This window comes from Galeopterus variegatus, unplaced genomic scaffold, assembly GCF_000696425.1.
Source record: "Galeopterus variegatus unplaced genomic scaffold, G_variegatus-3.0.2 Scaffold412, whole genome shotgun sequence".
In the NCBI taxonomy this organism is placed as follows: domain Eukaryota; kingdom Metazoa; phylum Chordata; class Mammalia; order Dermoptera; family Cynocephalidae; genus Galeopterus; species Galeopterus variegatus.
The window spans coordinates 170,324-183,131 of NW_007726523.1; the positions used below are offsets into that span (position 1 = coordinate 170,324).

At 38.6% G+C, this 12,808-nt stretch overlaps 1 protein-coding gene across 1 annotated transcript in view; it reads right to left on the bottom strand.

The window, feature by feature from the left end:
• The window catches only part of KIF13A (kinesin family member 13A), a 96,660-nt gene that overhangs the window by 52,543 nt on the left and 31,309 nt on the right, over positions 1-12,808 (bottom strand). Inside the window, 4 exon segments of the mRNA XM_008568477.1 lie at positions 918-1,052; positions 2,655-2,765; positions 5,098-5,310; positions 5,693-5,804. Coding sequence (XP_008566699.1) covers positions 918-1,052; positions 2,655-2,765; positions 5,098-5,310; positions 5,693-5,804 — 571 coding nt within the window.

Genomic DNA, 12,808 nt, shown 5'->3' on the forward strand with positions numbered 1-12,808 from the left:
TGTGCACAGTGAATTCTCTGGAGGCCACAGGATGTGTGATGATGTCATAGCTCTGAAAACTAATTGCTGTATGTTTGTATTTGAAAATGTTCTCAGTCTTAATGTCTAATACGGTAAACATAGATAGACATAACCCACATACACAAAAGTTCTTTGAAGTCTTCAATACTTTTTAAGACTGTAAATGGGTTCGGAAGTCAGGAAGTTTGAGAACCACTGCAATAAGGTATCCAACATGGCAAACCCTGAGGCCAAAGTGCCAACTCCAAGAGGTCACAGTCCACCTCTGCACTTGAAGGGTGATTATGGTACCAAAAGTAATTTCCTGAGGATGTAGCTGGAAGAACCTTGCTGTCTAACCTAGCACAGGGGTCTGATTTAGGCTCGTGTTGATTTCAAGATCTCTGTAGAATTACTCAGAAGCATAACTGAGAACCTCCAGAGTTTCTCAGGATCTTTGTGGCTGAATCCAGATATTCTCAGAATCCTTGACATCTCACACTTGGAGCCTTCTCATGTAGCTGGGATCACTCTGACACCCTCAGTTGCCCACTGGTGCCCCTCTGAAGTCTGCATTCACAGGAACTCAACCCCAATCGCAAAGCCACAAGATGATAAATATAGTTGTTTTTCTTTCTTTCTTTCTTTTTTTTTTGGTAGTTGGATGGTTTAGGAATCCGAACCCTTGACCTTGGTGTTATCAGCACCATGCCCTAACCAACTGAGCTAACCAGCCAGCCCTCAAATAGTTGTTTTTCATTCTCAACGGTGATCTGACTGTTCTGTCAATCCTCCTAATTTAATGAGAGCTAAGGTGGATACAAATAGCAAAATCACAGAAACAGGCACCCAGATTCAACAGGGAATTGTGCATGAATGAATAAGGATTGCAACTATCTATTTATATACTCTCTTACCTTTAAATAATAGACCAGAAGTTCATTGAGAGCTGGGTCTGCGTTCAGGTTGACTAAGTAGCATTTGTCATCCCCCACCTTGATACCAGATGTCTCCAGGGAAATCCCCATGCTTTCAAGTTGTCGTTGTCTCTCCTGTGGCACAAAAACAGACAAAAGCAGGAAACTCTATTTGTTGATCTATTCATTAGATGTATCCATGGAAAGAGTAAGTCACTGTTTCTGGGGACAATGCCAATGAAATTACACATACCACTCAGCTCAACGAAGTTTACTGAGAGCCTACAAGATGCATAACATCTTGTGTCAGTGTTACTGTGGCACCAAGGGTGAACCAAACATCATCTCAGCCCTTAAGGGGCTTAGAGTCTACAAGAGGGGACAAGACCACATAACTAGAATCTAAAAGGAGAGCACTGTGCCATTATAGGCTCTGAAGGAGGGAGATCCTGATAGGTTAAGAGACCAGAAAAGGCTTCAGGAAGAGAATGCATTGGAGATGGTTCTTTAAGAATAAGAAGAATTTCAACAGCAAGAAATGGGGGAGTAGCAAGATAAGGACAGGGTGTTCTAGGGGCAGGGCACAGGGATGCACAGTAAAGACTCTGGGAATACCAGATGATGTCAGGGGCTAAGAACCCCCAGCAAAGATGGGAAAGTAGTGGGAGAGGGGGCTAGAAGAGCAGGTTTGGACCCTACTGAAGAAGACCCTGAATTCATTCATGCATTCATTTATTCAAGAGATATTAATCTTCAGGGGCTAAGAACCCCCAGCAAAGATGGGAAAGTAGTGGGAGAGGGGGCTAGAAGAGCAGGTTGGGACCCTACTGAAGAAGACCCTGAATTCATTCATGCATTCATTTATTCAAGAGATATTAATCAGAGTCTATAATGTGGTAGGTACTGATGTAGGGCTGGGAATAAAACAGTGAATACAACAAAGTCCCTTCCTTTATAAAAACTTATATTCTAGAGGAAAGAGATATACCATAAAAAAAGAGAAGTAAATATAGAATTTCCAATGGTGTTGTTGAGTGCTATGGAGAAACATAAGGCAATACAAGAGGGATAGAAAGCTGGGGGTATGTGTAAAAATGTGAGTGTGTGTGTGTGCACACGTGTATGAATGATATCTATCTACAAGAAGCATATAAGCAGAGGCTGGACTGGGTTCCAGTTACTGCTTTTAAGCTACCTGATTGGGATGGTCCAATATTTCCCAATTGTCAATGAGATTAAAATGTTCATGAAATGCACAGTGTAGAGAGATTCATAATACATACACTTGTAGAATCAGTCCTTGCTTTATATTTCATCTCAAGTAAATCTCATACAATTTTCTAACAAGCCCCAAGAAACAAATACACTAAAAAAACTATACGTGCTACTTGTATATGATATAAATTCTCTGCCAATCAGGTAGCCTCATGCTTTGCCAGGTGATCTAAAAATCACAGAACATATTTATGTTTAAATGTAAAGAGCAAGAAATATGAAAGACATTTCCTGTAACCATGCCTGTTCAAATTTGGTGCTCCCTAACATTTCTAGCAAGTACATGGACCAAACTGTAAGTGTGACAGAAGACATAAATCAGTGTCTAAAACTGATCTTTGCAGTCTCTAGTTTAGCAGAAAGATGACCTTAAAAGACTTTTTGAGCATGACAGGTGGCTACATAGAAAAGACAAAAAACGAAAGAGAATCAAAATATTTTACACCTAAATTATCAAGCTACCTGTGCAATCTCTTCTGTTTTCCTCAGCTTCTCTTCCCAAGTCACTGTTAGTTCTTTTATCAGCTTTTCAGATTCTTCAAGCTTCTCCTTCAGTTCAGGAGCCTTCATGGCCTTTAAAATGAAACCAGAGATATCTGATTTTCAAAAATTTTCCACTATTATGTATAAGACAATCACTTACTGTCCTTCGTAAGCAGTTATCAATAGTCTGTTGGAAGCAATTAAGTCATACACTGTCAGGGTGGGATTTAGACTTTTACGAATCAAATGAAATGTAAGAGGACATAGGGGATCCTGTCTCAAGGGTATAAAGAAATGCCAGTGCCTTGAAAGAAAATGAAACAAAATGACTCACTGCAGAGTCATTTTATACACCATACTTAAATTTCATGCTTAAAGACCTAAAAGATGCTAAAGGTCATCTTCAAAATAGAAAAGTAGGAAAAAAGGTTACTTAAGCAGATTTTTCAATAAGACAGAGATCAACACACACCATCAACAAACACATTCTAGTCATATTACCCTACTGGGAAAGGTGAAGATCCTTCTCGTTTATTTTAAAATTTGAATCTGAGTCTTTAAAACCACTTTTTTTCCATGGATGGTAACATATTTAGCATATTTATCATTCACTTGGAAGCAAGTCATCTGGTTAAAAGGGCACTAGTTTCCTTCTGAGTTTGTTTATTGAGAATAACTAAGGGTCTAAATACAGATATTTGCAGCTTAAAAATTTTGGGGTGGCCTTTACTTGGCAACAATATGCTTTGACACCCTATAGTAACACGGGACTCTACAGAGTAAAACGCAATGAACAAGAATCTAAATACAGATATTTGCAGCTTAAAAATTTTGGGGTGGCCTTTACTTGGCATCAATATGCTTTGACACCCTATAGTAACACGGGACTCTACAGAGTAAAACGCAATGAACAAGAAAGATGGTAGAGCTTGTACAAGAAGCTGAGATGGCGGTGATCTGGAAACCAGCTAAGTATGCCTGAGTCTCATGGCAATAACAGGGCCTGAGAGTGACATTTAGTGCTGGGTTCAGGGGGACACACATGAAAATTCTAAACCTATATGGTTCTTCTTCTCTATCCTTTGGCCAGCTATTGCTCTGGCCATCTGGCCTAGAGCATATAGTCAGGTTGAAAATGCAAATTCAGAAGCAAGAGGAAGTAGGTAATCCACCTACAAACCAATCCCGGAACCATTATACTTTCCTCCTAGCATCATGACTCTTTTCAAAGTTTATCAGCATTTTAGTTTCTCTGTTTTGCCACTATTCTTGGAATCAACAAAAAAATTATGCTTGATGCACTTAATGGTTATATAATGAGGACAATAACAGAAAATAGCAATATTCTTATGTGCAAGGCATTGTGCTAAGTGCTATCCACTTAGTCAGTGTCAGACTAGAGGTTAGGGATGGAAAAATTAATAGAGAACGCTTCTTGCACTTTAAGAGCTCACAGCCTGGACTAACAGAAAGCTATGTAAACAAACAGTTATAATGCAATGCCAAGATCACCAACTAATAAAGTATTCAGATCCCTGGCTTCACCTCCTTTTTGTTTCATTTTCTTAGTCTTCTGTTGATTATTTTTTGATTAAATATGCTGATAGATGAAAAGTATTTAAACAGTGTTTGGCAGGTAAGTGCTCAAAAATCATGGCTATTAACTTTGGTGTTTGTTTTTTCCACAGCTGAATACTCTCCCAACTAAAGTGGACTCAGAAGAGAATGGTGAAGGAATGTGAACTTAAAAGTGTCAGGTACACAACCAAGTCCTGGCATGTGGAAGCATGTGACTTAAGCTAAGCCACTCGGCCTCCAACTCAGTTCTCTAACCTAGCTCAAATCAGACAGTGCCTCACAATCAACTGCAAAAAGCAACACCTATATGGAAGAGTGTGTGGTTACTAAAGTGTGGGTATAGCCAAGGAAAGATGGTAACAACACAAAATTATGGATATGCTTCTTGCCAGGGCTGATATAAATGAAAAAGCAAAAGGAAATTTCTGAATTATCCCTAATATTTAATTATCCTTGATCATGTTATTTCTATGACTTAACAAGAAGATTATGCCTAACTAAATTCTCAGAAAACTATAAGGCTCTGAGGAAATATAGTCTACAATGTTAATAAAAACAACACATTTGGTTCTTAGGATTTCACATTGGAAGTTTAAGAGCTAAATGATTTACTGAAGCAAAGAATTAGGTAGTAGCAGAAATGATCTCATTTGCTTCCTTGATGGCAAGTTCCTAGAGTCCGGTATTACTCATGCTGGTCTTCACAACACTTAGCACAGAGCAGATGTCAATAAACACTGAAGTGTTCAACCACACTGAAATGATCTAGACCTACAAGCAAGCTCATCCTCAGTCAGATGCAAGTAGGGGAACTCCAAAACACGGAGCACCAGGCTGATTTTACCTCAGCCTGTGAAAGCTGCTCTCTCAGTTTCTCTACTTCCTCCCGCAGTTCTCGGATGACTTTTGCGTTAGGGTCCTCATTCACAACAGCATGGTTCACAATCCTTTTGGCTCGATCTGCATATCTTAATGTGGAGAGGGTCTCTTCATAGTTGTCTGCTGCTGGGCTAATGGTGGCTATCATAGAGGTCTGGCTGTTGCCCCCCAAATTGTCCTGCAAAGTATTTCAAATACCATCTTAGAAATCCCATTCCATTCACAACACATATGATAAAAGCATTAAATATACATGTACGACATTATTGTCTCTGAAGAACACACTATGTGGAAATGGGTTTGTATGTCATGAATAATTTTATGACGAGGTGGAATGTGGCCTCTCTACACTCACTACAACGAATTATGCCTATCGAATAGCATTATAATGGAATAAAAAGCAATAGAAAATAGTTTTCATTCTGTGTTACTAGGAGTTGGGGTAATAGTGTTGTCAGGAGAGTTCTTCATATACTTGGTTAGCTTTTCACACACCTTTCAGATGTCACACCTGAAAAACCAATTTTTAGTTAGAAAAGAACAGTAGAACAATAAATTACCTTAAGAAGCCAAGTGAGTACTGAATCTCGATAAGGCACAAATTTGTTTTTACCCTTGCCAGCTGCCTGGTCAGCCAGTGATGATATAACCAACCCTAAAGTTGTAAGTGACCTGCCAAGATAAAATTAAAAGTTAATTTTATGGAATGTTTGTTTTCATAAAACAATAATCTTTCTAGATAATAAGTATAAAATATGCATAACAGTAAGGCTGTAAAGTTGACACAATCAAGGCTACATTAATTTGTCAAGAGGCCAAGAGAAAAAAAAATATGAGAACTCCATTAATTTAAAAAAATGAATTTAGAATCCCTGTAATAATCTATTTTGTTCAATCTCAGGACCTGTGAAACATACATTTCAGAACTTAGAAACATACATTTAAAAGATCACACTAGAGAATTTTAATTGACTCTAAATATGATAGTTAAAAGTTTGAACCATTTACTTTTGGGGTCTAATTTGGACCATTCTGGCTGCTGATTTTGTTTCCCAGAATAACCATGTAACTTGCAGAGCATCCTTCCACTACACATTACAAGGTATATCCTGTTGATATGCTTAAAGCTGGCAGAGTTATTTTAATTTAGGATTATTAAAGTTGTATAAAGACAAAGAACTATTTCAGTCATTGCTACTCTTTCAACCCCTATCACTTACTCAAAGTAGCACTAGCATCACCTGAGTGCTGGTTGGAACTGCAGAATCTCCGCACACCTACTGAAACAGACCAGTTAATGGTATCTGCCAGTGATTCATATGCACACTAAATTTAGAGAAGCCCTGCTTCAACAATACCCAAAGTAAGAAATCCATTTTGTTGTCTAGGCCTACCATTCTCAAAATGTGGTGCTGGAATCAGCAGCCTCACTATAACTTGGGAAATTCTTGGAAATGCAAATTCCCAGGCCCCACTCCAGACCTATTGAATGAGAAACTCACACTGGGACCCAGCAATCTGCAGTTTAATAAGCCCTCCAGGTGATTTTGATGCAGGCTAGTTTAGGACTCACTGGCCTAGGCTAATGAGCTGTCTTTGGTGGCTAATACAGGTTCTCCACACCTGGAGAAAGGAGGGCTGTAAAAACAACAGATTTGTGGTATTAACGAGAAGAAGGACTTCCTCTTGCCTCACAGTTAAGTACCAACTGCTCTTTTAAAAGGAAATCAATCAGATCCCAAATTCAGCAGCCATAAACAGCAGCCCTGGCAGATCTCACAGAAATGCAAGGAGGGTTACATGACAGCCCAAAAAGAAAGTGCTTTGTAAGTCACTGAAAAAGTTAAATATTACTACTTACTCAAAGGGCACAAACCAGCAAGTGAAAGTCTGACAGCTTTCTTTCTAATGCTAATAATAGATCTCCACCAAATAAATTGAAAGAAAAGAAAACATATTACATACAAAACATAATTCCCCAAGGGTGAGTTACTGAAAAGCCATTGAAATACAAAACAAATTCAAGAGGCAGAAAATTAACCACAATTCATTTTAACAGAACAGCTGTTAAAATTTCAGTAACTAATAGTCATTACCACAAAGTGGCATAAATATGTACATTATACTTGACAGAGTTAAAAGTCAAACAAATCCAACCCAAGAGAAACGAAAACGTATATCCACAAAAAAACTTGTACACGAATTTTCAAAACAGCATTATTCACAAAATCCAAAAATGTAGAAACAACTCAAATGGCCATCAAATGATGAAGGGATGAATAAAACATGGTATATCCTCACAATGGAATATTATTGGCCATAAAAAGGAATGTTCTGATATATGCTACAACATGGATAACCCTGACAAATTATGCCAAGAGAAAGAAGCTACACACTAAAGGCCACTGCTCTGGGTTGAATGGTGTCTTCAAAAATTTATGTCCACCAGAACCTCAGAATATGACCTTATTTGGAAACAGGGTCCTTGCAGATGTAATTAGTTGAGATCATACTGGATTAGGGAGGGTCCTGATTTGATAACTGGTGTCCTCATAAGAAAGACACATGAAGATGCACAGAAGCACAGGGGAGAAGGCCATGTGAAGATGGAGGCAGAGACTGAAGTGGTACAGCTATAAACCAAGAAATACCAAGGACTGCCAACGACCACTAGAAGTTAAGAGGGAGGCATGGAATAGTTTCTCCTTCTGAGCCTCCAAGAAGGAACAAACCCTGCAGACCTTCTGATTTCACACTTCTGGCCTCCAGAACTGTGAGAAAATAAATTTGTTGTTTTAAGCCACTCAATTTGTAGTAATCTGTTACCTTAGCACTAGGAAACTAATAAAGCCAAGTATTGTATGATTCCATTTATATGAAATAGCCAGAATATGCAAATCTATAGAGATGGTGCTAGTGGTTGCCTAGGGCTCTGGGGAATGACTGGTACAAGGTTTCTTTTGGGGTGTAATGAAAATGTTTAAAAATTAGACCATGAAGATGGCCACACAGTTCTATGAATACATTAAAGCTACTAAATTGTACATTTTGAAATAGTGAAATACATGGTATGTGAATTATTTCTCAATGCTGCTGTTTAAAACTCAAGTAAGTCCAATCACTCCTCCCAAATGTAACAACTTTAAGAAAAAATATTGCATGTGATATACATGAAATAGAGGCAAATCGGAGTTTAATATAAGGTAAAACCACATCTGTGCTTTCATATAGAACATAGGGCATTTTTTTTCCTACATTTTGCAACTACTGAAATAAACTTTTTATTTGGAAGTAAATCTTTGAGCTACCCCAGATATTTTACTATCTAAATGCAGCAGAAATTATTTTAATTCATACAAACTATAAAGAACTCAGTGACTTAATAGTCAACTTTAGTGACTTTATGGTTAACAGTGACTCTTCAGAAGAAAACACATTTTGGGGATGATATAGATTTTTCATTACTGAGACAAGATTTTACTCTGTCTTGTAGCAACTGAGTTTATTACTTAATTTGATAGTGTAGGGAGAAAAAAGGGAAAGTTTCTGGTACTCCTCAAAAACAAAACATAAGATCCAATTAGTGCTTTGACATAAAAAGGAAAAGAAAGATACAAAGTCATCAGTGTCCACTGTGCATGTCTACTCTGCACAATAAGTGAAGGTATAGAAATATGCCACCCCATATATGCCTCTTTTGCACAGGTATTATTTTGAGCTAAAAGTCATTGAGAACCAGTAGACTCACGAAAAGCTCTAGAAACTGTGTGTAAGTTTTTCCTTTGTAAAAGAAATTTCCATTTGTAGAGATGTCTCCCTTTCCCATACCAGGAAAAGGTGGACTACTAACAACGCTTATCAGTGGAGAAGGCACAGGCTTAAATCTGCATGACAAACCTTAATAAACAACACTTGTTCACAATTTTTTTTTTGTCACCTTCCCATAACTTGCCTCCCCTGCCCAGAAGCCCTAAACCTCTTTTCCTTTGTTTAGCCTACAATGGTTTATCAGCCCAAGTTCTATCCATCCCTTTGGGTTACTCATCACTGAGTGCTCTCATGTGTAAGCATGATGCTTATGCTAATAAACTTCAGGTTGCTTTTCTCTTGCTAATCTGTCTCTGGCCAGTTTAACTTACAGGGCCCCCAGCCACTGAACCTAAAACGGATTGAGAAGAAAATTTTTTTTCTCCCCTACATCAGCATAATATGTAAGCAGAGGTGTGGAACTATACAAAAATGATTATATGACTCTAGTTTCTGTGTGTATTTTTTTTTTTTGTCCTTTTTGAGACCGGCCGAACCACACTCAGCCAGTGAGTGCTGTGAGTGCACTGGTCATCCCTATATAGGATCCGAACCGGCAGCGGGAGCGCCGCTGCGCTCCCAGCGCTGCACCCTCCCAAGTGCGCCATGGGCTCAGCCCTCTGGGTGTATTTTGCTCTAGAACTTATCCAGTTAGAGAAATATATTAGTAGAAGCCACACCTTTTTACTAATAGAATGCACACACTGAAAACAAGAACTCGACCTACAACTTTTATAGTCGTCTTGGAACAAAAAGAAAATAATTGCAGGGTGAGTGGGGCTCAATGACCAGTGATGACCAGCCCACGCCATCCTTCTCTACTACGTTCTACCCAGAGGCAATGAGGCAGGAGCTTCTAGAATCCCCAAACTGTCTGAAAGGTCAGTGTCTGAAAAGTGAATCACAGGCTTACATATTTTAATGGGAACTTTATTCCCAGGGATCTTAAAAATATAATAAAACCACCAATTATGGATCCTGCTAGCACGGTCTTCTCAAGCTGGAGGCGAAAGGGAAGCCCGCTGGCCTCCCAGGTGTCTAAAATGGAGTGGGGGTGGGGGGTGCAGTTGTTTGCCAGTATTAGGGGCAGAAAAAGTTATTCCAGGAAATCTTTCTAATTCTACCAAAGCACTGCTCCTTCCCTGAACCTGCTAGAGTTGGATATAATTAGGAAGCTCTTAATCTTTAAATCTCTGACCATAAATCCTCGGGCTAGGGTGAGGAGTGGGGAAGGGCTGACTGAAGAAGAAGGAAGACTTAGGCTAAGGGATAACATTTATAAACAGATAGCCATGCCTTAAGAAGGAAATCTTCAAAAAATCTACCTATCTATAATAATGGAGGATTCAGAATTTTTTAAAAAGTAAAGGAAACTTGGGAGGATCAAAATAAAATGAAAGCTGCTGTAGTAAATACAACCAATGAAAAAAAATTGAGTCATAATTCAACTTTTTTTCCTGTTCTTCACCTTCCCCCAACCTACATAATTTCCTTTGAAACTCTAAACATAAGATTTCATTCCTTGGGAGTAGGTATGACGTGATGTGAGTTACTTGTATTGTCTAGGATGGATTTCAAATATATTATTTCATCTAGTTTTCCGATGCTCTTTTTCTAAGATCATATGATAGTACTTATTAAACTTTATTAGAGTTAATTTTATATGTATTTCTCTGTCTCTCTCTACTTGGACTGTGATCACCTTCAGAGAAGAAACTGTTCTTTGCTATACACATTCTTTTTCCATGCAATTACTATGCCTGGTTTATGGAAAATGCTCACTAAATATCGGCTGAGTTAATGAGTCTAAGATCCATTGGAGAACAGAACATGCACCTCTGTCTAAAAAGGACTGATTCAATGATGGTTTCGGGACAAACTGAGTGTTACTTGCTAACAGAACCTGATTTTGCTGGGAAGCAATATGCTGAGCTAAAAACTCCACTTTGCAAATTCTTTTGAGCTTGGTGTAGCCATGAATCACACTTCTGGCCTAGGAGGTATAAGTAGACATTACTGGGTGGAGCTTCCAAGGAAGCCATTGTTCTCCTGATAAAAAAGGTACATAAAGTCAGCCTGTGGTTCTTCGCCTTTCTTCCTTTCTCCTTCTTGTTTGGACCACAAATATGGTTATGATGCCTGGAATGGATGACATAAACACACACTAAAGTTAGTAGAGCTGTGTGCATTTCAGATGTGCTGCACCAGCTTCTAAACTTCTTGTTAAGTGAGAAAAATAAACTCATCGTTTCATCATTTCATTGCTACTCTGGCTGGTTTCTGTTGCCTATAGCAGAAAGCAATCCCTGGTTTTGAAAGAATTATTTGAAAGATGATGAAATCAGTGGATTCAAATTTAGGATCCTCCCCAGTAAGTTCCCACTCTTAAGAGTAAAGGAGAATGCAAAAGAACATGGGTGGTAAATTATGGGCAAAGGACAGTATGATCACATGTCAGGAGAGGACAATATAGGTCATTCCTACTATACGAGCCTCACTTCCTTACACATCATTTTCCAGTGGCTAATGCCATTCATTAAACTCAATATCCATCTAATAAGTATCATTCCCAATCTCATATCCATTTCAATTGCCATGGGGGAATAACATAGTATATGCTAGCATTTCCGAAAAGGGGTTGTACTGAACGCTTGTTCTGGGGTTCTTAATGTATGCTACACCTAGAATTCTGACATCAAATAAGTTTGGAGAATGATGAGCTAAAGGATTCTTTACTATAGGACTTCTCAGAGATTTCAGCACTGTAAATCTCCAAAGGAAAGTTTTATGAGTAATGTTTCTCAAAATTACTTGTTCAGGGCCACCTGAGAAACTAGTGTTTCATAAGAATGCTTTTGGGAAACACTGGGGTAACCCTGTCACATGTGGCTACCATGTCCCAAGGAGCAGATTTTTGCTGTCCTTTCTGGGTCTCCCATGTTAAATGCAAAGACAACTATTCAGGGTTTTTTTCCCCCATATGCCTGGACCCTGCAATGTACAAGTTGTAAATTAACAAGGACCCCTACATCTGAACAATAGACAGAAGCAGGCCATTTTTATTCTCCCTCAATACAAATTCATGTTTAGTTATTCAGGCAATACCCATTCAAAGTGAGGCTTCTGAGAGGAAATGAACAAGAGTCATGGAAAGTACTCAAGAAGAAAAAAAAAGGAGGACTGAGTCACAAGAAATATTAGAAATATTGTGCTTGTTAAGTTTTCATATTATAATAAACTATATGACAAAATCCTAGAAGTAACTTATTCATATATCCCTAGAACAAGTGTTCAGTAGAACCCATTTTTGGAAATGTCAGTATATATTTTATTATTAACCACAGCAATTGAAATGGAAATGAGACTCGAAATGATACTTATTAGATGAACAGTGTTTGCATTTAGTGATTGGCTGCTGTTGAGAATAAAGCGGACCCATTTTCAATGTCTGGGGGGCATTAGAGAGAATGCTCCATGATCTAAATGAGTTCTTGACAAAGCTTAAGCAGCCAGACTCCAGTGGCAGGGAAAAGGCTTCCTCAACCCACCTTAATTAGACAGGTGGGCAGCAAACTGGGTTTTCAGATGTACTCCCCTGGGAAGATGAGGTATAGATGACCTGTACCTCTAAGCCCTGAACAGTCCTTGGCAGTGCAGCCACACATGCCTTAGCTCTTCAAATGAAGGGAATAATGTGTGCTTTAAAGCTCTTAAGAGCTTCAGGAGAGATGAAGCTCCTAAATCCACAGCCCATTAAGCAGACATTAATGTCTGTGTGAAGTCCCTGACAGGTCTGCTTAAGAGGATTATTAATGCTCCATCCAAAGAAGCCCAAATAGGAGGCTGAGAGAAAGCTTAGGAAACACATC